This window comes from Crinia signifera, chromosome 19 (assembly GCF_055691185.1).
Source record: "Crinia signifera chromosome 19, ASM5569118v1, whole genome shotgun sequence".
Lineage (NCBI taxonomy): Eukaryota > Metazoa > Chordata > Amphibia > Anura > Myobatrachidae > Crinia > Crinia signifera.
In genome coordinates this window covers 50,284,290-50,310,453 of record NC_139226.1, presented here as the reverse complement: position 1 = coordinate 50,310,453, position 26,164 = coordinate 50,284,290, and the positions used below count along the sequence as shown (strand labels likewise).

Genomic DNA, 26,164 nt, shown 5'->3' with positions numbered 1-26,164 from the left:
CCTGCCCGTCCCTCCATCTCCCGCCGCCTTCCCCAATCCCCTGAGACAGACGCTAGAGGTAATATCAGCACTTCCGGGTAGCGCTGCAGCGCTATGCTCACTATCAGATATCAGATGCTAGAGGTGATATCACCTCTTGCGTCTGCTGTCCCCCCCCCCCCTCCCCCCCCCCCCCCCGCTCAGCCGCCCGTCCAGTCATCTCTGCAAACGGACACTCCGCTTCCCCGCAGCTATTCTGCTCCCCCCACAGGCTACGGTGCCCGGACAGTGCACTCCGCTCCCCCGCAGCAGAGTTTAAAACAGCCGCTGCCCAGACCAGCAGACAGGCATCAATGACAGCTGCAGGGCATCCTCCCTCTGTCACTGTAAGTGTGTGCACTACATGTTTGGTGTCACATGTGTATGTCTGTGTTCTATATGTGTGTGTGTGCATTTATGCATGTATATATGTATGTATTCTATGTGTGTATGCATGTGCTGTGTGTGTATATATGTATGTGTGTAGTACCATAAAAGTTAAATACGTTTTGAGGAGCATTTTTTTTATGTTTTTAGAATTTAGATAATGAAAGGTGCAAGGTTGGTGAGGGGGACGGAAAGGTACAGGGGGGACAGAGAGATGCAGGGGGTACAAAGAGGTGAAGGAGTAATGGGGGGACAGAGACATTCAAGGGTTACTATGGGATGGAGAAGTGCAGGGGGGGAAAGAGAGGTGCAAGGGGGACGGGGGCTGAAGGGGTGCAGGGTAGACGGAGATGTGCAAGGGTGATGGGAGTACAGAGAGGTGATGCGGTGACATAGTCGTCCCACCTCGACATGCCGTAATCTGGTCAATACTGTATTGTGTTGAAAAAATGTCTCTATGGTCCATATAGAAATATTTCAACACAATGAAGTATTGATTTGATTACACCAGACTCCAGAGACATATATCCCCCATGCCACCATAGTGGAAAAAATGGGGGACATGGCCTTGCAGGAGTACCACGGTAGTAGGTCATGCAGATGTCCCTTCTCTAACTCCAGTGTTGGGAGTAGTGTGGCCAATTCCGGGATCGGGATCGGCGGGATCCCGGGATTTGGCCTAAAAAAGTCCGGGATTTCAATCCCGGGATTGGAGAATCCAATCCCGGGATTTCGGGATTAGACTGCGCACGCACAGTCTAATGCCGGGCAGCGTCTGAGCACTCGCTCAGACGCTGCCCGGCTGTTCCCGTAACCTGACCCGGCGTGCGGCCTGCGTAGCGTGACAGTAGAGGTCACGCAGCGCAGGCCACACTTCACCAGTGACCGCCTACCCGCCTCTTCTTCCCTGCCCGCCAGCACGCCGGCCTGACTCCGCCCGCCTGCCCGCCTCCGCCTGCCCGCCTCTTTTCCGCCGCCCGCCTGCCTGCCTCCGCCCGCCTGCTGTCTTCTATGGAGGTGCACTTGCCGGGAGGCACCGTGCACCTCAAAACCCACTCCCGGCCGCCCGCCCACACCCTAATGTAAGTAGATGTGCGGGTCGGCCGGGGTGGGTCCTATGCTAAAAATGTTTTTCTTTGGTGGGGATGCCAATCCCGGGATCCCGGGAATCCCGGGATTGAGCATTTTTCAATCCCGGATCCCGGGATTGAAAAAATGCCCCGGGATTGGCATCCCTAGTTGGGAGGTATGTATGCGGCATATTGCAGTGTGTGGCATATTGTGTCGGGGGCACTGTGGTATGTGGCATACTGTGTCGGGCATTACAGTGGGTGGCATAATGTGTAAAGGGCATTTTTTGTTTATTAGGCAGATTTCTTTTTTTTTTTTTTACTTTAGTAGCTCTTCAGGCGGTTTATGTTGTCTCGAGTAGCTCAGGCCCCAAAAAAGGTTGGAGACCACTGTATTAATATATACTTGAATTGTGAAAAGACTGTTGCAATAATATCTATATAGATATTTGTTACTATTCACTTGCTACAGTTAAGGGTCTTGTAACTATTATTCTCTATTTAGAGATTTCTTGTTTCTACATGCACTGCGAATATACCTTCAATTGAATTTTTTTTAAGTAGGTTAAATTGGCCATTATTCCTGTTTTTTTTTTCTTGTCGATGACCAATAGAATTACTGCACCTTGACACTATCAAATACTTATGATTGACTATACAACAAAGTGTGCCGCAAAACTCTGGTCCGAGATAGCTGCTCTCAGTAAAAATTGCAGTTGCTGTATTGAAACGTTTCTCCTTCTGGCCTTGTTCAGATAATTTTGCTCTCCAGGTAGCACCTCCACTGAAGCAATCAATATGGCTGTGTCGTAAATCTATTATTGTGGATTCAGATAACAATAAATTTCATCTACACCAAATATATCTACACTTAAATATCCTATTAGGTGCAACCTGTGCTCAGGCTAATCCCAATTCCTTTTTCCGCTGATTTATATATTTTTTTGTTGTTGTTGCAAGCCAATTAACCTACCAGTATATTTTTGGATTGTGGAAGGAAACTGGAGTACCGGGGAAACTCATACAATCACAGGGAGAATATGCAAACTCCACATACAGTAGTTGATGCCATGGTGGAAATTGAACCCATGACTTCAGTGAACTGAGAAATGTATGATAACATTACACCAGATAATACCCTGAGCCTTATATGGGGAGAAAATAGAACATTCAGCAGATTCCACCAAAGGTGTTTAAAGGCCCATGCACACTGGGTGACTTTGAGCTGAAAGCCTCTCAGAACACCACTTTGGTTTCCGTCCCGTCTTTTCTCCTGACCTTCTATCAGACTCTCTCAGGCTCAGCTCGGTCACTAATCGGGTCCATTACAGCTAGAATCATGGTTGCGTACTGGAGACAAGCCGGGCTCAATCATATACGGTACTCTCCTGATTTGTGTGCAGGCAGTAAGAGCGGCACTCAAACCACAATTTAAAGCAGAGGCAGATAAAGCGGCAATTGCCAACGTGAGGGTCGTCAAACCGAAGAAAGAAGCCTGAGCTTTCGAAAATAATATTCAGGAAGTGACCCCATGGGGCCTGATTGCTTGAGGAATGTGTCTGCATTTGTTGTTGTCCCCTTTCTACATTAAACTGACTCATATATAATAATTCAGTTTAGTGCTGCGCTAGGCATAACCATCTGCCCCCCCACGACCGCGCCGGGCAGGGGGAAAGCCGCTCAGTGTGTATGCACTTAGCGGTGTTCCCTCTAGTGATGACAGCGGTCATTGCTGTCCATACATTGCCCAGTGTGTATGGACCTTTAGAATGTTCCATGTACAAATAAAATAGATCACAAATAATTAAATTGCATAACTTCAATTTACAGCATGTCAACAATTTTCCTCTATAGCTTGACACAACCACAACCTGAAGATTTGAAGGAAGTTTTCACACTTATTATCATTATTATTATTATTATTAATAAATATAAGAACACTAATGGTTGTATTAAGTCAGTGATAAACAAAACCAGAAACTTTAAACTGCCGTAGAATGTTGTGGTATAGTTATTCCCCGAACAGGTGTTCCAACATATCTCAGTTTTATGCTGTATGTATCACTACTGAATTGCATCTGGTCTGTGGTAAGACATTTGTGGCTTATACCTTCTGGTGTTTCATTATTATTATTAGTATTGTAGTCTTAGTAACCACAGGCGGTTGACAAAAACATACACACTCAGAAACACTAAAAACTATTCATGTTTGATGCTTTAATACACTCTTTATGTTCATCATTAATAATTATCAATAACATTCTGTATCCAGTCACTATAGATGCAGACTTTGGCGTAGACGCCGGGGTATCCTCTTTGGGCACAACCTTGGCCCCATGACACCACTCCATATAGTTCTCCATTGCACACCAGTGGTCCACCGGAGTCACCCTGCACAAATATACATAAATCATGGTACGTTGCATATAGACATTTGGGGTTTCATTATGAATTTGCAATGTCATGAACTCTTTATTGCAAGACAACTTTCCCACTATATATCAGACTAAAGATGATTCAAAGTGAAAAAGCCACTTGTCGCTGTCTCAGACATATACGTGCACCTTCCCATGCCCTGATGTGAGCCGTCGGATACCACGTTGTATGTGTCTGATGTACGAAATGTTTTATACTGTGATCAGATTCCATATATTATCTTCTACACGGTGCTAAATAAATAAAAGGGTACTTGTTTCCTAGCAGGGCGCCCATCGCATCGCATACCATAAGCCTTACAATGGTATGCGATGCGATGGCACCCGATCTTATACAATTTAAAATCGTATCCCATCGTATATGGCATAAAATGGCATACAATGCAATGGGATATGATTTTAAATTGTATAAGCACCCTAATAGGTGCTTTCAATGTGAAATTGCCCCCCTATAAGATTTTTAATTGTATAAGCACCCTAATGGGTTCTTACAATGTTAAAAGCACCCCCACTATCACCACCAACCCAAAACGTGGCGAGCCTGCGAGAGTCAGCGGTACGCGTCCTCCGACCTTTTCATACCCCCACTATCCACTTCGGCGTGGAGTTGATGTTAGATAGTGTGGCGAGCGCAGCGAGCCAATGAGCCCGAAGCGTGGCGAGCGCAGCAGAATACATGTAAACCAATATGCGTCCGCTCACCACACTATATGGAATCAACTCCACGCCGGCGTGGATAGTGGGGGTATGAAAAGGTCGGAGGACGCATACCGCCGACCCTCGCGGGCTTGCTGCGCTTGCCACGCTTCGTGTTGGCGTTGATAGTGGGGGTGCTTATACAATTTAAAATCGCATCGCATTCGGCTATATGGCATGCGATACAATGCATAAGATGCCATACGATTGAAAATCGTAGGCGCCGTGCTAGGAAACAAGTACCAGATTAAGTAGAATTTGATTGGTTGCTTTGGGAAACACCCCATCTTTAATAGAACTCCCATCTTATTAAATGTGCCCCCTTATTTCCTTCAGTGATTTTATTACATTCAAGTGAATTAGCTAACATTACATTACAATGGAAAGGAGATTTAGGGCCGGATGCAGTAAGCTTCATAAAGTGGAGAGTAATAAACAACCAGCCAACCAGCTCCTACCTGCCATTTTTCAAACCCAGCCTGTAACATGACAGTTAGGAGCTGATTGGCTGGCTGTTGACGTTTTCTTTGAAGCTTTCTGTGTGTAAAGCCCCATATACACTAAGATATTGTTCACAGAAAGGGCTTTCTAAGCTATATTGTTTACACTCCCCCTCCCTCATCGGAACAGGTTCGGATGAGGGTGTCCTCCTTAATGACAGCCATGTTGCAGCTGCAGCATGACCATTGCTTCCTATCCGACCGGCATTGGCAAGTGTGTGTACCGACACCCCGTCGGGTCCCCGCCGCTGCCAATATTGGTGTCGACAGGGACTCGGTTAATGTGTATGAGGCTTATATCTACCAATTGTGTTATTGTATTTTTTTTAATTTATTTATTACCAGTTTCTTATATAGCGCACACATATTCCGCAGCACTTTACAGAGAATATTAGAACATTCACATCAGTCCCTGCCCCAGTGGAGCGTACAATCTATATTCCCTGCCACATGTACACGCACACACAGACATTCTAGGGTTAATTTTGTTAGGAGCCAATTAGCCTACCAGTATATTTTTGGACTGTGGGAGGAAACCGGAGTACCCAGAGGAAACCCACGCAAGCACGGGGAGAATATACAAACTCTGTACAGTTAGGGCCATGGTGGGGATCGAACCCATGACCTCAGTGCTGTGAGGCAGTAATGCTAACCATTTTCTGTATGCACAAATTATACAGTGCAGCAGATCATAAAATAGAAAATGTATAATTATTTATTATACACTGTATAGACATTTGCATATTGTTATTCAAAGATTGATCTTGTATAAGAATAGGAAGAACCATGTTATGAATGGAGGACTTTTGTATTAATCATGTGGTGGGGGAATATTACTGATGAGTATGATTGCTTTAATGCAGGGTTGCCGACCCTCCCGGAATTTCCGGGAGTCTCCCGAAAATCGGGTACCCCCTCCCGGCCCCCGGAAGGGTGGGCAACCCTCCCGGATTCAGGGGGGACCCCCGCTGACTCCCGGATCGCGGCATTAAAATGCCGCAATCCTCGGGTCTCAGAGGAGGGGGCGGAGCTAAAACGGCACAATCGCGTCATTTTAGCCCCGTCCCCTCCATGGAGATCCCTGAATTAGCTGCTTTTAACAGTATGGGGGCGGGGCTTAGTGATGTCACTCATAAGCCCCGCCCCCTGAACGGCTGCTGAAACTCTCCTCTCCGGGCTTCTCCCGGAGAGGAGAATGTTAAAGTCGGCAACCCTGCTTTAATGGGTTATAAGAGGAGTGATGAAGCTGGCCAATATAAAGGGCAGCTAGTATAGGTACAGCTGCTGACTCTTCCCTGTCTGTCCCATGCTTTTAGTGAGTTTTGTTTTGGCAATGAGTAGTACATGGGACCTTTACATATATTGCTATAGGGCCCACAAATGACTAGTAATGCCCCGGTTGAAGGTGTTATTGTGTGTGGGTTAGGGAAGGGAGGGGTCAGACCAGGGCCCCTACCAGGCCCCTCCAGCAAGCCCTGTCTGCATATTACACTTGGCACCATGTAAGGTATGACTGCCTTCAGAGCCTGCTCTTCTCTGTCCTTTTCCTCTCCCTCTCTCATCTGTCCCTTCACCATGCAGGTGATGGGATCATGGGGTGAGTGATCCCTAGAGTCCCAAGTGTGCAGGGGTTCGGGATTGTTGCCTAAAGGGATTCAGAGAACATTCCTGCAATCCAAATATTGCTTGGGAGAAGAAGAAGTGCTGTGTGGGAGGCAGTCAGCCAGTGAGAGCTTTCAACGGGGTGGGAGGGGCGGAGCCTCCTTGCAGCTCTCTACTGAGTCAGTGCTAGACTGGTACCGCAGAATATTATATAATAGATGTGTTTTACAGATAATCCCAGATGACATTAACTAGGTAATATATTCTGGTTGGTTAGAACAATAGTCATATGTAACCTTTCAGCTTTTTTAACCGTTTGAGTGCCAACAGCTTTGTGAGGCATATGTAAAATATCAGCTAAAAATGCCAGCATCACTCACATTTGTTATATGAATTCTGGGGGGCACCCCCTGCATTTTGGGCAGGGGGGCGCAGAATTAATAGTTACGCCACTGATCCAAATGTTTGCTGGGCAATTTTCACACCATCTTTGACTAATTCACTTGGCACGCAAAGGGTTAATTTTCCGCTTCTCAACAATAAACATGGAAATCTAAACCGGACACTCAGTTAATAATGTCTGTCAGTCCGTTAGGCATTTGAAACTTCTGTGTTGCCATTGGCTATACTTGCCTGACATGAGTCCTTTCCTCCCTCTAAGTAACCAGCGCAGAACATATTGGAGGTGATCTTGTTTGGATAAGAAGACTTACAGCTGGCATCCGACAGAACGGGAACATTCAGACATTGCAGAGAATCAGGATACTGCACTGCAACATAAACCTATTTATTATAATTATACGTCATCAGAGATTATATATCGTTTTTTAACTTATTTGCTTTTGTTGGGTATCAGATTTCGGGGGGTCTATTCATGTCTAAAGAAAAGGGAATAGTTAGTTATCATTATAAATTGAATTGGTTCCATGTGATATTTAGCTCTGCTAATAAGTATAACATGAATAAATGCCCTTCCGGCAATACCATCCGGTATCCATGGATCCAGTATTGCTGCCTTCTCCAGTGGGTACTGTGGCAGATGCAGTGGCGGATCCACCACGGTGCTGCTAGGGGTGGTCGCCCCGGGGCCCCCACACTCCAGGTGGTGGTTGGGTGGCAGGCAGCAGGGGTGGGCAGGGGATCCCTGTGGTGGCTGGACTAGTTCCCATCCACCGCAGGGACCCTGCCACTGCCCATCCACCACAGCATGCTGGGAAGCATTGCAGCAGTGCTGGGGGATAAATGCTGTGTTCTCCCACTCACCTGCAAGCCCCGCATCTCCCTGCTGCCCTGCTTTCTTGTCACACTGTCTCCTGGGTGTCCTACCCCGCTCTCCCCACCTGATCCCCCCATGTCCCAGACGCCATGAAGAGGCCGTGCTGGTGCAGCAGCTCAGACTCTGATGGGCAGTGAGAATAACTACTCTGGTGAGTTCCACCAGGGGGGTGAGAGGAGAGGAGGAGGGGTCCCCCACAAATTTTGTTGTCCAGAGCTCCCACAGACCTTAATCCGGCCCTGGGCAGATGTATTAAGCTTAGAGAAGAGATAAAGTGGAGAAAAAGAAGGTGATAACACACCAGCCAATCAACTATTTTGAAAAATGACAGTTAGGAGTTGATTGGCTGGTGTGTTATTTATCTCCACTTTATCTCTTCACCGGGCTTAATACATCTGCCCTCCTTTGCAGCGCATACTGCGACAGTGAGGTTCTGTTCTGCATATTCGCTGGCGGCATACAGTAAGTCAGGGGTGGCTTCTGGGAGCTCAGGGGGTGGAGCTATCAACAGGTACAGCACCTGTGGATAGCAGGAAAGCATTGAGCTAATTGCTAATTTTAATTTATTTATTAACAGTTTCTTATATAGCGCACACATATTCCGCAGCGCTTTACAGAGTATAGTTGAACATTCACATCAGTGCCTGCCCCAGTGGAGCTTACAATCTATATTACCTACCACACGTCCACACAGACATTCTAGGGTTAATTTTTGTTAACCTACCAGTATATTTTTGGATTGTGGGAGGAAACCGGAGTACCCAGAGGAAACCCGCGTGAACACGGGGAGAATATACAAACTCTGCACAGTTAGGGCCATGGTGGGAATAGAACCCATGACCTCAGCGCTGTGAGGCAGTAATGCTAACCACTACACCATACGTGCTGCCCCAATAATAATTATAATCTATATAATAGTTTCCTAACATACATTTAATTTAATGATATATCTGACCAGTCTTCTTAGTATAAGAATGACTAGGGAAATAAACTTACCACCAGACGTCCTTAGATTTCCCCAGCCTGACACTAGGCACTGGTTCCCATCGGTCGGACAACTCCCGGCAATGCGAATCGGCTGGACATACTGATTAAACTGGGCAGGCTCAGCTAGTTTAACCATCATGAAATCATGGTCTGTATTATACTGGTTGTAGTAGAAGTACTGATAAGCCTTCTCCACCTGGATGTGCTGCTCTGTCCCCTCTTCCTTGGACGTATCGTGTTCTCCTAAGTGAGCAATTAGGGTCTTCGGTCTACACAAACAAGACAAGGGTTATAAGGCACGCAAATCCAACTAGCATTTAGCTTTATATACTGCAGTCTTTAGCATGTTCCGCATAACCTAAATCTATTTTAATTAAAAGTGACCATTCGAAAATTTTCTTAGGAGCTGTCCAGCAAGGGAGTGGATCATGAGGTCAACAAGCATAAGGCCGACTGTCAATGGGTCGAACACTATTGGTTGACAGGCAGAAAGTTGAAACATGAAAAAGGTTGACATGATTTAGAGTGACATGGTTAAAAGGTCATCCTCATCAAATGGTCAACATGGGAAATGTCAACATGGATAATGGTTCATGATGAGTTTTTCTGGTCGACATGGACAACGTATAAGTGACAATGAGCAGTCACAACCTGCGACTGTGCACCAATAACTATATTAATGTGACACCATACAGTTTCCTGTGCACCTTTATTGAGCCTGAAGAAACATCTGCAACATTGGAAGTTGCAACAACTGATTGGAACACTGGCACCTTATTCAAATCTATTCTAATTGAACATCCCCTAACTGTTTTCAGTGTCTCTAGTGCCCCTTTCAGACCGCACTTTAAAAACGGTATATTGCCGTTTTTTTACCGTTTTAAAACGGTAATGTGTGCGGTCTGAAAGGTGCAGGACCACTTAACCGGTTAGAAAAAAACGGTATTTTAGGCTCAAAATCGGTTCTGAAACGGTATTTAGGACCCAGCCAATGAGCTGGGTCCTAAATTCAGCACAGTGAATACTCAATGAGCGCTCATTAAGTATTCACAGCACTTTAGCCCCCCCCCGCGCGCGTGTCGACACCCCCCGCGCGCGTGTCGACGCCCCCGTGCGTGTCGACGCCCCCCCGCGCGTGTCGGCGCCCCCCCCCCCCCCCCCCCCCGTGTCGACTTACCCCGTGCCGGTATCTCCGTTGTGGTTCCCGGCACTGCAGCTCAGTATGCTCGGAAAGCACTTATGAAAAAAGTGTCTTTCAAAAAATGGCTGCCCCCATACGAAAGACAGTTTTTTTAAACTGGGTTTCCTATGGGGCAGCCATTTTCTGAAAGACACTTTTTTCATAAGTGCTTTCCGAGCATACTGAGCTGCAGTGCCGGGATCCACAACGGAGGTACCGGCACGGGGTAAGTCGACACGGGGGGGGGGGGGCGCCGACACGCGGGGGCGTCGACATGCGCGGGGGGCGTCGACATGCGCGGGGGGCGTCGACACGCGCGAGGGGGGGGGAGCTGCACGGAGGGGAGGGCTGAAGGCTGCACTGGCTTTGACCCTGTATTTGGAAAGTTTCCAAAAACGGGTCTGCCAGTGTCAAAAAATCGGCACTTAAACGGTAATATACCGTTTAAGTGCTGCGGTGTGAAAGGGGTTTTATCTGGCAGACCCGTTTTTGGAAACGTTTCCAAATACAGGGTCAAAGCCAGATATGCGGTCTGAAAGCAGCATAGGACTGTTGTGTTTTGCTAGAGTTCGTTTTATTTTTTTTAAAATGTTTTCAGTGTTTTGATGAAACAAAAAAGCTACTGTTATGTTTGTTTCACTGTTGCATCAAGAAAACATGGAAACAGGTGCAGTCACTGCATACAGTGATTACAATCTACCATGGATGGGTCACTGAACGATATGTGAAAGAAGAAGTGAGGCCGTTACCATTTGTGTTAGTGGAAGCTGCGTCAGATCAAGAGATAAAGGCCTGAAAGAGTAGGATATATTTAATCCATTTTTAACCAAAAAATATGTTTGAGATAATATATAACCCACATTATAGAAATAAAATAAAACATCAGAAACATGTAACTGCTAATTTTGCAAAGCATAATAAATCATCCGCCTACTTCAACCTTCCCCTGATAATCTGATAGTTGTTCTTATGATCGATGACTAAAAATGGGTTAAAAAATAAATTAGAAAGGAAGGAAGGAGAAACTCAACTGAAGGCAACCCCAGACCTCAGAATACATCAGGGACGTGCAGTCAGGGGAGGCAGGGAGGCAGTGCTTGCCTTGTCATTTTGTTTAATTTAATACAAAGAATATACCTATAACACATATTCTGTGCCATATGTATTTTCTTTGTATTATTTCAGTAATTTGTAGTATTTACACTAGTTTAGGAGGCACCATAAGCGATGCCTCCCACTAACTAGTGTAAAGGGATGAAGTGGGGGGCAGGGCTTGGGGCGGGGATAAGCCTGGGCTAAAAAAGCCCATTAAAAATAACAGCAAAGGCAGCACTTCTAGGAGTGCTTCATTGATAGGGGCTGCTGTGACTGGACAGCAGATCCAGCTGCTGTCCAATCACAGCAGCCCCTGTCAATTATGCTTCTGGCAGTGCTGCTTTTACCCAGCTCTCCCCTCCCCTGTCGCATGTACCCGGCTGAGGCAGCAGCGAGGGGACTAAGGGTGTCTGCAGCGGTGGTGGTGCTGAGGTGCGGGTGCCCGTGATGGCACCACCACAAGTCACTGGAACACATATTGGGCCTGATTCATACCTGTCTGCCAGGCTGCATATATTTGCAGCCTAGCGAGCAACTAAATGCTACCTTGGCCCGGCCGAACGCTTCCCCCCCCCCCCCCCCCCCGGCTCGCGAATCCCATCACTAGCATGCATCACATCCCCATTGCTCTGAAAAGTAAGTACTTACTTTTCAGATGCCCGCAGATCACTGAATTGGGGGCGGGCCTGCATTCTCAGGGGAAAGACCAGCATTTTTACAGGGATGCCCATAGAACACTGGGTTTTCCTCTGTTACTGCCCCTTGTCCACCCCCAATCTGCCCCTCCTGGATCGAACGGCTCGACGAGAGTGAAACTCACCAAAGCAGTTTGCGCATATTTGTGTATGCGCAGATCCCGAACATCAGGAAAGGGGCTGAATCGGCCCCATAATACTGTATGTTCCCAAAGATGCCCAGAGATATTTAATGCAACCCAGCATAACACATGAGGTTTTCCAAATCAAAGGCAAATCATTGCAGTGATTATTGGAGAAAAGTACAAATAAATGATTGAAACGATTGTAGACAATAATTACTAATGCTTTTCTGTACTGTCCTAGTCTGTATAGAACAGATGAGGGCACTAATGTATACTGTACACACTAGTTCTCAACATAATATAGATCTGCCCTACCTCACTGAAAAAACGATAGAATGCACGTGCACACCGCAAACACCAAGAACACCAGTAGTCAAACTGAGGTTCTATGCAGAATATGGAGCCACCTACCACAGCCAGTTGGGTTCCTAACATTTCTTAGGCTCAAGTACAGAGCAGGAATCCACCAGGCCAGAACAACCCAACTGCTTCAAGGCCTCACACTAGTAAGAAACAGTTTAAGGGGGAAATTTACTAAGATGGTAGTTCTATTTCACATGGGATGTTGCTTTGAGCAACCAATCAGATACTATCTATTATCTTGTAGAAGGTGCTAAATAAATGAGAAGTAGATTCTGATTGGTTGCCCATAGCAACATCTCATGTGAAATAGAACTCCCATCTTAGTAAATGTCCCTCTAAATATTAAAATTGTTACCTTAATAACAAGTATTTACTCCATGTTAGATTGCAGAGTGTATTATAATTGTTCTGATGACCAGTGTTCTTGGTGTTTGGGGTGTGCTGAAGTAGCATGTACCATACTTACTGCTTGTAGCAGTGAGCCGCTGAAATGATCCACCTGGCAGTAATTAGGGATCCTCCACACCAACGTTGCCCATTGTAGGTGAAGAAAACCTGCCAGGGCTGTGAGTTGCGGGGACACTCGTAGCCCCCAATAATCTTATCATCATCATCACCCAGAGGAGCGGCAGCTGCAAATGAATCAACCTTCATTATAAATAGGGCATAGTACCAATATGCTGATCCCAGGCAGGGTGAGGCCAGAGGGTGAGGCCTGATTGGGTGGATAGGTTGTAAACTTTATAAAGAAAGAAGAAGTGAACAAGCATTGAATTTGATATAGCATGCTTAGGTGCCCTCCTTGGGTGTGACACCCCTATACGTAGTCAGAGAAGGATAGGCAGCACTCATAAGAATCCTTCAGTTGAGGTCGAGCTATTGACCCGCTGTATGATGACCACCGACTTGAGCACTGTGGCAGACAGAAAGTCTACTGAGCATCTTCTAATCTGGTCTTAATGATCCATACACACTTTTATTTAAGATCCTGTACATTAAGCATAATCATAAAGCAGTAATATGAGTATTTGTGTTGATAAAAGTTACCTGCAACCCCTAGGAACATCCACAGCCAGAGTTGGAGCATATTTAGCTGATGTTACCTTCGCTTTTGCTGATGTTACCTTCCGATCTTTTGGAAGTTTTGAAAGATCTCAGGCCAGTTGTGGAGATCATTTATAGGAACCTTATCAGCCCAGACCCAGCAGCTTGTTCCTTGACATGGCTCATCTCCAGACACCTGCATGTTCCCATGCAATCTGCAAACACCACATCTGGGCCAATGTTTGGGAGCCTTCATCTACTATGTACACTTGTCATGTTAGAGCAATTGTAAATGTATCTTCTTTCACTACTTGATACATTTAATACAAATGGCTTACCGATTACTTAATGCTATAAATAAGCTTCAAAGAGAGTCACGGAAAAATGCTAGAGCCCAGTTACAAAATGGAAAATCACGCAGATAACAAGGTACACCCTGAGGACGGCCGAAACGCGTTGGTGGTACAGGAGTCTGTGGTACAGGAGTCTGTTTTTATAACCGTGTGGGAACCCGGATACTTGATGTGCTTGTTGACCGATACTTGGATGGTGTTACCTGGGTATGAACATCCACCACCTTTGTACGACCACAAACGCCTTATTATATAAGACCCCATACGGTACTAAGATTGTTTTCTGTTTTATTATACTGTATGTTGTTTTATATAAAGTATTTAAGGTTTTACACTATGAGACTTTGAACCCTCCCTTTCTTTTCAGTGGTAACCAAGGAATGAGAATGGAGATCTGCCTGTTTCTTGTTTACAGAACGCGATCAAGCCAGACCTAGGAGAGGCCCCCTTCCGGTACGCAGTTATATTGTATTTGTGTTGTTTCTACAAAAAAAAAACATTTTACATTGATATGCACCATGAGTGTTTTTTCATTTAATTTTTTGGGAGCGATATACTATTGGGTCTACACAAGTAAGGAGACTCCATCTCTGGACCAGGGTGATTCCCAGGTGTCAATACATGGAAGAGACACAACCTCATCAAAGGAGACCATAAGAACTAAGGACAACTGCTGTAGGGAGTATTATAGAGATTTTGTATTGTGGTTTCAGTGTATTCCCAATCAGCTGTTTGCAACATGATATTATTTTATATACATCTCTGGTGGACATGAGCAGAGTAGCACCATAACGATGTCACAGTCACAGTTGCTTATACTGGACAAAGTTTAAACTGTAGAGGATTAATATACTGTGAATGGACTGTGCTCATTCTGATGTGACATCATCATGCTACATGTGACATCATCATGCTACATGCATCTAAAAACGTATAAAAAATACAACCATACCTTACACAAGACGCTGCTAAAACTCTATTCCAGGTTCTTATGATCTCCCTCATTGATATTCCCCAATACAGGCTCACACCACTGCAATCCATTATGAATGCAGCGGCAGCTAATCTTCATTAGAACTCGCCAGATGTTCATCGTCTGCAAAACTGCTCTGTTGGTCCCCCCATTGGCTACCTGTTTTCTACCATATTCCATATAAAATACTCTTATTCACAAATAAGGCCAGAATCCAAACTACAGTACACTGACGTACATCTATTCTCTAATCTCAAAATATCTCCCAACTCCTCCTCTTCGTTCTTTATAAGATCTACGTCTATCATTGGATTCGGTATAAAATCCCGACGGTCAAAATCCTGACGGTCAAAATACCGACAGCTATTGACAGACGGTCAAAATCCCCACATGGTCAAAATACTGACATTTAAAATCCCGTCAAGGTCAAAATACCGACATATAGAATGTAAAGTTTTTTTACCCGAATGTCAACACAGTCAACATGGACACAGTTGGAAGTCAACCACAGCCCCTTGCATCGCTCGCTTTGCTCGCAAGGCTTCGAGCACACTATTTTATTCTCCCACCACGCCCTAGTGGATGGTAGGGCATGAAATACCACCTGTCGGCACATGTCGGGTCAAAAAACAGTGAAAAAACCCATGTCGACGTCGCAACCTGTCGACCGAAAGTCATGTTGACTTTTTCACCTGTATACATTCTATATGTCGGTATTTTGACCTTGTCAGGATTTTAAATGTTGGTATTTTGACCTTGTCGGGATTTTGACCATGTCGGGATTTTAAACTTGTCGGGATTTTGACCGTCGGTCAATGGTTGTCGGTATTTTGACCCTCAGGATTTTGACCATCGGGATTTTGACTGTATCCCCTATCATCCACATGCATTATTTGCTCCCATTATTATTGCAGGTCTTTCCACTCTGCGGAATGCCCTCCCACACACACGATTCTTCTCTAGTCTCTAAACCTTCAAGCTGAAGACTCACCTCTTCAGACAAGCTTATCAAATTCCCAAACCACCTACATAACCCTCATATACCATTCCTAACCATTATATCCCCTCTGTACAGTCCACATATATACTCATTTATATTCTCTTTCTTCAATTTTCTATCCGCTTGACCCCAGGCCACCATACAGCCCACCAAGAACCTTTGAATGTGGTGGACCATTATGTAATAGATAACACCTCTATTCTTGTGTATCAACGCCTATGATTTAATGATTTAATATTTATGGGTCTGGAGAAGAAAAATGGAACAGCACTTCAGAGGGGGAATAGATATAAAGGGCTTTTGGAGTGTGTGAGGGTGGGTTTGTACCCATTGCAATCAATAATGGATATCCACCGGCCCACCAGTGGCCAATCCACTCCTGGATACACAGCAGATATTCATGAGACCCATGTAGATATTATTCTATAATCAGCTGTATTCACTATAACCTTATACATCTACATTGTAACATTCTATATATAATTGAATCATAAAAAAAACAAGCATAGGAACATATTCTCAGCAAAAAGTATTTTTTTTTATTTTCTTTTTACCTGTTACATGATTAAACAAGCAGATGTTTTTTTTTTTTCAAGAATTATATAAATGCAGAAAAATAAAGGATTGTACTCTTCTCCTGCTGTCTCCTGCAGTTAGTGGGAAGTAACAGTAGAAATGGGATGGGAGGAGCCATGTTTGGGGTCATGAGGAAGGAACCTGCCAGGATAGTGTATCAGAGACAAGGTTCTGACTGCTCCTTATGGGAGGAATAGCGCTGCTTTAATATTCACAAATGTATCAGCTTCTTTCTTCTGTATTTTATGGGATGATAGGGTAGAATTTCCAATCTGGTATTGTGGTTCTGCTGTATCTCAGTTTCCATGCCACCAGTGGTAAAATTGGTCTTGCAGAATGCTGGTGTAGGTCTTTACACCATTTGTAACCGAATCAAAATACTCCCTGTGAACAGAAATTCATAGTGTGCCATTAGTTAGTTATATATAAGCTAATAGGCTTTATGTTTCACTGTATTTACAAATAGCTGATCACAAAGTTTGGATAGAGATAATGTATTACCAACCAATCAGCTCCTGTAGGGCCATACACACTGGAGGACTTTGAGCTAAAAGCCGCCCAGTGTGTACGGGGCAGCGATGAGAAGGAGCGCTGCTGCGTGCTCCCGCATCATCGCTGACCCGGCCGCTCATCTGCTGGTATTATCAGCAGATGAGCGACAGGGTGGACAGCTTCTATAGCGTCCTGCTATGGAAAGTCCTCCACCCCCGTTTTAGTGGAGGACCTCCAGTTCTCCTCTAAAACGGGCGAAAATCACTCAGTGTGTATGGACCTTATCATTCGTTTTTTTAAAACACACCATATAAAATGTCAGATAGGAGATTATCGATCATTACTTTCTCTACTCTCTACACCTGCTGTATACTCTGATAATGATGATGTTGATTCTTCAATGCGTCAACTATTTTGTTGAGTGACCTATGCATATCTTTTGACACCAAGTCTGCATGAACCTCACTCATATTGATCTACTCTCCTGGAAGGGGCATGGGTAATAGGGTCGACAGTATGAAGGGTGACATACATTAGGTCGATCACTAAAGGTCGACAGGACTTAGGTCAACACATAAAATCGGTTGACAGGTTTGGAAGGTAGATCCAAGCATTAGATCAAAAATGGGAAGGTCGACAGGCAGAAGGTCAACATAGCTACTGTATGTCGACATGGACACTGTATCACCTTGCATGCCCTAGAGCAGGCATTCCCAACCACGGTCCTCAAGGCACACCAACAGTGCAGCTTTTACTGATATCCAGGCTTCAGCACAGGTGACTTAATTAGTACCTGAGGGATTCTGAGTAAACCATCTGTGCTGAAGCCTGGATATCACAAAAACCTGCACTGTTGGTGTGCCTTGAGGGCCGTGGTTGGGAATGCCTGCCCTAGAGGATGGTAGGGTATGAAATGCCGCCAGTTTTTGAAAAATTGAAAACTAATTTCGACATTTTGACGATCGCCCTTCCCATTGTTGACCAAATACCTTCATACTGTCAAAATAGCGACTGTATATCCCTGGAAGGGGCGGGAGACTCCAGATTATTCTGGTAGCTTCATAGGTAGAGGCAGATTTTTCCACAAAGAAACTAGGCACCTGCCTAGGGCCCAGCAGGTCCAAGGGGCCCCATAAAGATATTCTGGCCATCCCATACGTTTTCAGAGGAGCATTGCGTGATTACCGCATGACATCACATGGACCTACCAACACTCCCAAAGTCCCTTTGATGTTCTTTGATAGGATAAAAAAAATATTTGGACATACAAAATGGTTTCATCCCCTGTATGTGGGCAGCCAGGTTACTGTTAATGGGACACACGTATAAGGCCTACTTCCAAAAGACCAAGAGCCCGATTCAGATTTGTACGCAATCCCGATGGTACTCTAGCGATGCCACCTGCAATCAGCAGCAATAATATAGTGCTATGGATTGTTAGAGGGATGAGGGCCCCAAACCTGTATCTTGCCTAGGGCCCCATGAGGTCTAAATCTGCCTCTGAGGGGGTGGATCTCCCACATCCTGGTCCCTTCCTAGTACAGTGGGCAAGATTGCAAGAAAATACCAGGACTAGCAGGCAGCGATGGACTGAGCCGCCGAATTGGCCCTGGCATTTGTGCACATGTGAGACCTTTGTTGTACGTGTGCACAAACCAGGCGCGCACATGTGCACCACGCATGCGCGTGCCGCCTCTCCCAGCTTCCGGGAGAGGGGGGAATGGTGGCGTGTGATGCCCCCCTCTCTCCTGGACCTGCACAGAGTGAGCCACCGGACCCCCCGTGAGTCTCTCTCTGTGCGCCAATCTGGAGCTTCCACCTTGCACGAAGAAATCGCCCCACCTGGCCACCGGCCCGTCTGGCATTTGCCAGAAGTGGCAGATGGCCAGTGCAGCCCTGCTAGCAGGTGTGTATGGAGGGGTAATTGAACAGGTCATTTTACCCCATCCCCTTTCTCATGAGCCCGCAATTTGCTGCATTTTGTCACAGTGAGCCTAATGGCGTGTTAATGTGAGGTTGCAGTAACATAAGGTTTCACCCAATACATTTTTTAGCAACATAAAGTACAGAATCTTGATTATATTAAACACATCTTTCTAATGTATGCTATTACTTTGCTGTCTCCTCCAGCTTTGTCCCTCTTGCCATCTCAACCAGTTCATGGGTTTTTGTATTGATATTTTCCCATGTTGAAGTCACCAGATCCTGTGCCTGTGAGATGAATGTGGGAGACTCCCGTTTTTGTATCCTGTAACTCTCAATCCCTGTAGACAGAAGATACTCATGAGAGACACTGACATGCTAAACAAATACCATTATGTATATACAGTAGTTTAACTGATATTATTACAATATTAAAGGCAGAGTCCCCCCTCAGATAATACTGTCTAACGGTCTTGTACTGAAACTCCCAACAACTTAAAAAATATCACTTATCTTCCTTTATGTCTCTAGCTTGTGTCTATGGTTTCCAAAAGGCCAACTTGCCAACCGAGGAGGGGGCCCGTGTGCAGACTCGTGGGGCCCGGAACTGACCTTCAGTCCGCCCCCCCCACACACACACACACACAGTACCATTACGGCGCAAATGTGCTTTGCAAACCAACCTGAATCCCCCCATTATTACTCTTTCTCTGTCACATGATAAATCTTATATTGCAATACCTGACATTGATATTATGACTGCATTACAGCACAAAATGAACATCCACAGACCTTCCAATTCGATATGTTGCAGGCTGCGCTCAGTTTTTTTTATCACATTATGTTCTACAGCCGTTAATAATACAGAATATAACAGTACTGACCTGTGCTGATGAGCAGCAGAACCAAGGAAATGGCTAAAACCTTTGTTGGAATCATGGCCTTATGATATCTCTGCCCGGACACCTAGACAAAGGGATGACTATATTATAACTGAGATGATGCAGAGATACAGGGGGAAATTTACTAAGATGTGTATTCTACTTCACATGTGATCAGGGTTGCCGACTATTGTAATCTCCTCTCCGGGGGAGAAGCCCAGAGAGAAGACACTCAGCACGAGTTCGGGGTGGGGTTTAAGAGTGATGTCATTAAGCCCCCATGATGGAAAATGACCTGATTTGCTGATTTCCTCAGAGGGGGCGGAGCTAAAATGACACAATTGTGACACTTTAGCCCAGCCCACTCAGTGGAGATCGGCAGATCTGCTTATTTAAATGGCGAGGTGAGGGGGAGGAAGCTGCAATCAGGGATGGGGGGGGGGGTTTGTTGGATTGGGGGTCCCTCCCGGCCATTCTAGGAGGGTAGGCAATCCTTGATGTGATGTTGCTATGGGAAACCAATCAGATCCTGTCTACTATTTTCTAGAGGTGCTCAATAAATAAGAAGTAGATTCTGATTGGTTGCCCATAGCAACATCACATGTGAAGAAGAATACACATCTTAGTAAACTTCCCCCACAGAGTCAAAATTCTAGTATCAAACGACATTATTACATAAACATTGGTGAGCAGTCTAACTTATTGACAGATGATTTAGAGTGATTGAAAGACAGTGTATGGGCGATAACAGCGAGGTGTGGGGGGGGGAGGCTGGCTAGTCAGGGGGCTGCCAGTCTTCAAATCAACTGTTGCTGCATGACCCTGGTGCTGTAAAGCGCAGCATCACTTTACTGTACCATAGGGCATGCAGCAACACAGGAGTACACAATGGTGGTTATTCTGGTTGACAAACAGCGCTGTGAGGTTCGCATCGCTGCGTGTCATTTTTACCCAGCCCGCCGTTCGCAAAAGCCGTCAACCCCCATTCGCAGGCCGAATTGGGCCGCATGGCTGCAAATGGATAAACATCCAGTCGCAGCATAAACATCCATTCGCATGTTGGCATCATACTTACCTACCTGACCCTCTCCATGAGGGAGAAAATGCTCTGTTCCTGGACTTCCCTGGTAATGTATGATTGCCAGCACCTGTGGGGAGCTAGGAAAAGGTGTTTCACCACAGGTGATGGCAATCATACATTACCAGGGAAGTCCAGGAACAGAGCATTTTCTCCCACATGGAGAGGGTCAGGTAAGCAAGTATTGTTGGCATACCTCCCAACATGACCCTCTCCAGGAGGGACACATTGCTCTGCTCCTGCACTTCCCTGGTAATGTATGATTACCATCGCCTGTGTTGAAGCACCTTTATTATCAATTAACCTATTCAACGAAGATGAGGGTAATCAAACATTAAGAGAAAAGTCCAGGAGCAGAGCAATGTGTCCCACCTGGAGAGGGTCCTGTTGGGAGGTATGCTATGGGGAACAACCCATCTCTTTCGATGGTCACCGACCATCGAATGATGTGGTAGGTGCACGCAAAACTAAGACACTCTGAGGTGTCTTAGTTTTGCGTCTGTTCCCAAGGAGAACATGGCGGGCAGCTGACATCTGCAGTGAGAAAAATAGGAGTTGCAATGTGAAGCCACACCCCCTCCTGCAAAATCCACACCCCCTTTTGCATTGTATGCATGGACTATACCAGGCCTGGCCAAACTGTGGCTCTCCAGATGTTGTGAAACTACAAATCCCATCATGCCTTGTCACAGTTTTGCTATAAGGTGGTGTTAAAACTGTGGCAAGGCATGCTGGAATTTGTAGTTTCACAACATCTGGAGAGCCACAGGTTGGCAAGGCCTGGAGTCCTGGACTATACAGACCTGCACCAATGTCATTAAGGTAAGAGATGTCCCTGTTTACAAGGCAACTGGCATATTCAGCAAACTCAGCATATTCAGCAGAATGATAGTAATCTCCCAGACCAACACATCACTGTGAATGTCCTTTATCAGGCTCCGTGCAAAGTTCTCGCCTAACTCAGCAGTTTATTTTATGGTTATGTTACTGGCTTTGATAAATGTCTTTATCACAATTATTATTTTACTTTGAGACTCCAGCATGAGCCCATCGCGTACAGGAGAACTTTAATGAGCGCAGCTTGGGGGAAATGTATCAAATCTTCTACAGGGGACAAGTGGAGGATCATAGCAATCTAGGAGCGAACAGCTATCATTTATTAAGTACTGTACTTTTTAAAACATTATACCTGGAACCTGATATGATGCTATGGGATACTGCTCCATCTGTCCTCTTAGGAAGGTCTGATATATTGCCCCTTTATTAATTCTAGCATAGAGTGTATCTGTAACACACCCTGCTGGTTTGTAATGTGCATACATGGTTATGGTATAGGGTAGTATAGGCCAACCTGTGGCTCTCTAGATGTTGTGAAACTACAAATCCCAGCATGCCTTGCCACAGTTTTAACACTCCCTTATAGCAAAACTGTGGCAAGGCATTATAGGATTAGTAGTTTTACAACATCTGGAGGGCCACAGTTTGAAGACCCATGGTATAGGGCAGGGATGGGGAACCTTTTTTGTGCCAAGGGCCATTTGTATGGGGAAAAAATCCTTCAGGGGCCATATGTAAAAATGTATCTTACAAATTGTCCTGCTGCAGCCGTCCCAGGCTCCGGCAGCTGCCGCTGAATAGGACTGACAGTCTCTGGCTGCTGCTGAGTAAGAGGAATCTCGTGAGAACTACCGACCTCTTGCAAAAATTTCCCTGTACTTGACTCCCGGCAAAGCCGCCAGGCGGGTGGGCTGGCCACTCAGACCGGCCTGAGGTTCCCCACCCCTGGTATAGGGGGTCACCAATGTCTAGGTCGACACCTGAAAATGGTTGACATATCATAGGTCGACATTGACAGAAAGTCGATACAAGCTTAAGGTCAACATGGACATGGTCGACACAAGTTTTTCACTTTTTTTGTGTCTATATCAACATATGTCAACATGAACACCGTATAAGTGTACTGCGTCCCCTGGCATGGCACTAGCCACTCTTATTATATTCTCACTCTGTCCACTTGGATAGTAAAGAGGTAAAATGGGTCTGAGAACGGGAGCGCACAACCAGCGATTTATCGCAGGGTTGCCGACTTTCTTCTTCTCCTCTCCGGGAGAAGCCCGGAGAGGAGAGATTCAGTAGCCGCTCAGGGGGCGGGGCTTAAGCGTGACATCACGAAGCCCCGCCCCCATGCTGTTAAACCAGCTAATTCGGTGATCTCCGTGGAGAGGGCGGGGCTAAAATGACGTGATTGTGTCATTTTAGCTCCGCCCCCTCCTCTGAGACCCGAGGATTGCAGCATTTTAATGCCGCGATCCGGGGGACAGCGGGGGTCCCCCCTGAATCCGGGAGGGTTGCCCACCCTTCCGGGGGGGCGGGAGGGAGCCCCGATTTTCGGGAGACTCCCGGAAATTCCGGGAGGGTCGGCAACCCTGATTTATCGCCGGGACACACTCCCATCACTGGCAATATGAATTTTCCTGATTTTCGATTCGATTTTACTTATAGAAGCAAAATCAAATCGAATCCTAAACGAAATCGAATGGATTTTGTGTCACTTTCGATCTACATTTGATTCGATGCGCAGTCCCGTTTTCACAAAATCCAACAGAAAAATCTACTGTGCATCCAAGGAAATATCGAATTCGATCTAGTTAATCGAATGTGTACAATGTACCATGAATGTATATCGAATTCGATATCGAATTTGATATCTAATGCAAAAGTACAGATCTAATGCCAAATCGAATGGAAAGATCTAATGCCAGATCTAATAGAAAATAGAATCTAACATTGAATCAAAAGCAAATCGATGTGTGTGTACAGGCCTTAACTGCTTGGGGGCTCATCTACATTTGGATATAAGTCATTTTAAAAGATTCCTCTCAGATGTAGCAGTACACCCACGCTTCTAGGTGCCACGTTCACAATCTCTTTTCACAATCCCTCCATATATGGAATTACACACGCCCTTTTTGTTGAGCATGACACGCCCCCTCAATGGGGCGCTGTGCAATATTCTACTCCCAACTATAATCTCCCTGAAACTAGTTTCAAAAGTAGGCAAGTATGGCTACTTATATATTTCCATCTGTTAAAACTCATTGCTGTGCATCACTTAGACTTGTGCATTCTGCAAAATATATGTCTGGGACAGTTAAATCCATTATACAGATTATAGGAACTACAGACACCCATTTCTACAGCATTAATGGTGCTAATAGGGCTGATTCTGAGTTAGGGGCAGAGCTAAAAAAACAAATAAAAAAAAACATGCAATGCAAGGGGTGCAAATACATTTCTTTGTGTTTGCATGCAGAATAAATACTGGCTGATTTTGCATGTTCTGTAGCTTTATTGTATATGCTGCATTTTAGTTGGGAAAGTTGGGAAAACTCCTTCCTTGTTGAAATCTCTGCACATTACATCTGCCCCACTTGCAGTGCAGCATGGTTTTACCCAGGTGCACAGTTATTTGTTTTCTCTTGGTTTGCGTCCAACTCATCCCCATTGTGACTAATAATAATAATAACAACAATAATTCAATGTGTACCCTAGCTTCTACATCACTTTTATTTCATGTAATGTTAAATCCATTTAAGCAGAAAATTATCATTAAGTTAGATGGTTTTGAGTTAGTGGGCGGTATTCAATTGTTTGTCACCAGCATATCAGCTCGCTATCTGTGGGGGTGGTGAGCTGAAATGAGAGAGTGCATTGCTAAACCTGACCGTAATGATCGTGAAATGCGCCCAAAAAATGTGATCAATTGAATATCGTCCCATGATATCAAGTAATTTCAGATGAGAGATCGGGCGCGAGATAATTGAATATAGGTTGAGTATCCCGTATCCGTATATCCAAAAACCAAAATATTCCAAAGACCGTGGTTTTTCAGAATATTTTTGGGTGGGTTTTTTTTGTTCCCCCTGCCCCTTTTTTCATACTTACCACGTCCCCCGGTGTCCACAGCGGGCTTCAGGATCCTCTTCAGCGGCATCTCTGGCCCCAGGGATGCACGTCACCAGCGCGCCTGTGCAAACCCACACAACGCACCCATGGGACCGTTGAAGAGGATCCTGAAGGCTGCCAGGGATGCCGTGGACGACGGGGGACCATTGGGGCACCACCAGGGGACCAGGTAAGTATGTTAAAAAAAAATATTCCAAAAATGGGACAAATCCCTTATCCAAAATGCTTGTGGTGCCCAGCATTTCGGATAAGGGATACTCAACCTGTACCACCTAATAAAGCAGCAGCTACACAATTTGCTAAATGGGCATACTGTAAAACATCAGTGATCAACCATTTACTAAATGGCTGGAAAACGTTCTAAAATACATGGTCCTTCCCCGAGTTTAAGACTATCAGGCAATGAAGGCTGTAAGCTGGACAAATGTTCAAAACTGGGGAACCAAACACATCTTTACCAACACTACCAAGAGGAATATCAGGGCATATTATACCAAATAGCCCATCCAAGCCACAGCCCTATAAATCATACTGATTAGCCATTCTACAACCATATAAAGGAGTACCAATCGGAGGGGTGTGGGGGGGTTCAACAAAATAATAGAAATGAATTCTCTTACTGTGGGTTCCAGGCTGTTATCTACACACAGGCAGCAGTGCACAGGTTCCTCTTTACATACCTCACTAACAATCTGTCTCCGCAACCTCAGGATAAAAGATTTTCTGTGAACAAATAGAATTCATGGAACTTTACTATTTAGAGAATCCTGAACAAAGAGAACGATAAAAAAGTATGACCTAGAACACAGGGGGTCCTGTATTTACATACGGCACCATTCAGATTAGGGGGAACATGTATCAAAATTGTGATATAGGTAATAAACCAAAGCAACCAATAGGTTCTGTATGTTATTTTAAAGATTATGCTAGACCAATCACAAAATCTGATGGTTGCTATGGCCCACCTCTGTCATTTTTCACATCTGATGGGTGCTATGGCCCACCTCTCCCATTTATCACTATAGAATATTCGATACATCTCCCCCTAATTGTTTCTAAACTGTGTTTGGAGTTGTTAAATGACATCGTTTGCAGAACACTACAGATAAAAGTGTTGGGAGTTCTGCTAGAATGAAAGTAGCTAGAAGCACAAATGTATGTTATTAACATCAATCTGTTCCTGTAATTCCTTTAGGACAGCACTGTCCTCCATTGCAGCCACTCTACCCTCCTGCCTTTTGCCCCATTCTTACCTCCTCTCCAGAATCCCCAGTCTCATCGATCACATGGTTTTATACTCGCCCTGATGTGTTGTCAGGTCTAAAGGTTCTAAGTCCAAGCAAACAGTGAGCTCAGTGTTCAGAGGTCAGAAACCTGTGACCTAGAATAGACGGTATGCCTGTCTACTTTCTATATTGATTGGGGAAATTTACTAAGGTGGGAGTTCTA

General features: G+C 45.2%; 2 protein-coding genes and 1 pseudogene across 3 annotated transcripts; 1 reads left to right on the top strand and 2 right to left on the bottom strand.

Annotated features, from left to right (window-relative positions):
• Nucleotides 1-2,744: 2,744 nt before the first annotated feature.
• LOC146041837 (ATP synthase F(1) complex subunit epsilon, mitochondrial pseudogene) lies at nt 2,745-3,066 on the top strand (annotated as a pseudogene).
• Nucleotides 3,067-3,672: 606 nt separating this feature from the next.
• LOC146042526 (cationic trypsin-3-like) lies at nt 3,673-13,607 on the bottom strand. 2 transcript variants are annotated; one of them, XM_083162573.1, is made up of 5 exons: nt 13,477-13,605; nt 12,896-13,061; nt 8,981-9,240; nt 7,342-7,478; nt 3,673-3,866 (listed from the first exon to the last, which is right to left on the bottom strand). In XM_083162573.1, exons 1-5 carry the CDS (start codon nt 13,514-13,516, stop codon nt 3,717-3,719), a joined length of 753 nt encoding a protein of 250 aa, XP_083018699.1. In that variant the 5' UTR covers nt 13,517-13,605; the 3' UTR covers nt 3,673-3,716. The 2 variants fall into 2 exon arrangements, with proteins under 2 accessions (XP_083018699.1, XP_083018700.1); XM_083162574.1 differs by lacking the exon at nt 12,896-13,061 and having other exon boundaries at nt 13,477-13,607.
• A 2,708-nt stretch (nt 13,608-16,315) lies between these two features.
• Nucleotides 16,316-25,523, bottom strand: APOC2 (apolipoprotein C2). Its single transcript, XM_083162575.1, has 4 exons — nt 25,396-25,523; nt 19,675-19,756; nt 18,981-19,131; nt 16,316-16,759 (listed from the first exon to the last, which is right to left on the bottom strand). Exons 2-4 carry the CDS (start codon nt 19,727-19,729, stop codon nt 16,672-16,674), a joined length of 294 nt encoding a protein of 97 aa, XP_083018701.1. The 5' UTR covers nt 19,730-19,756; nt 25,396-25,523; the 3' UTR covers nt 16,316-16,671.
• Nucleotides 25,524-26,164: the final 641 nt, after the last annotated feature.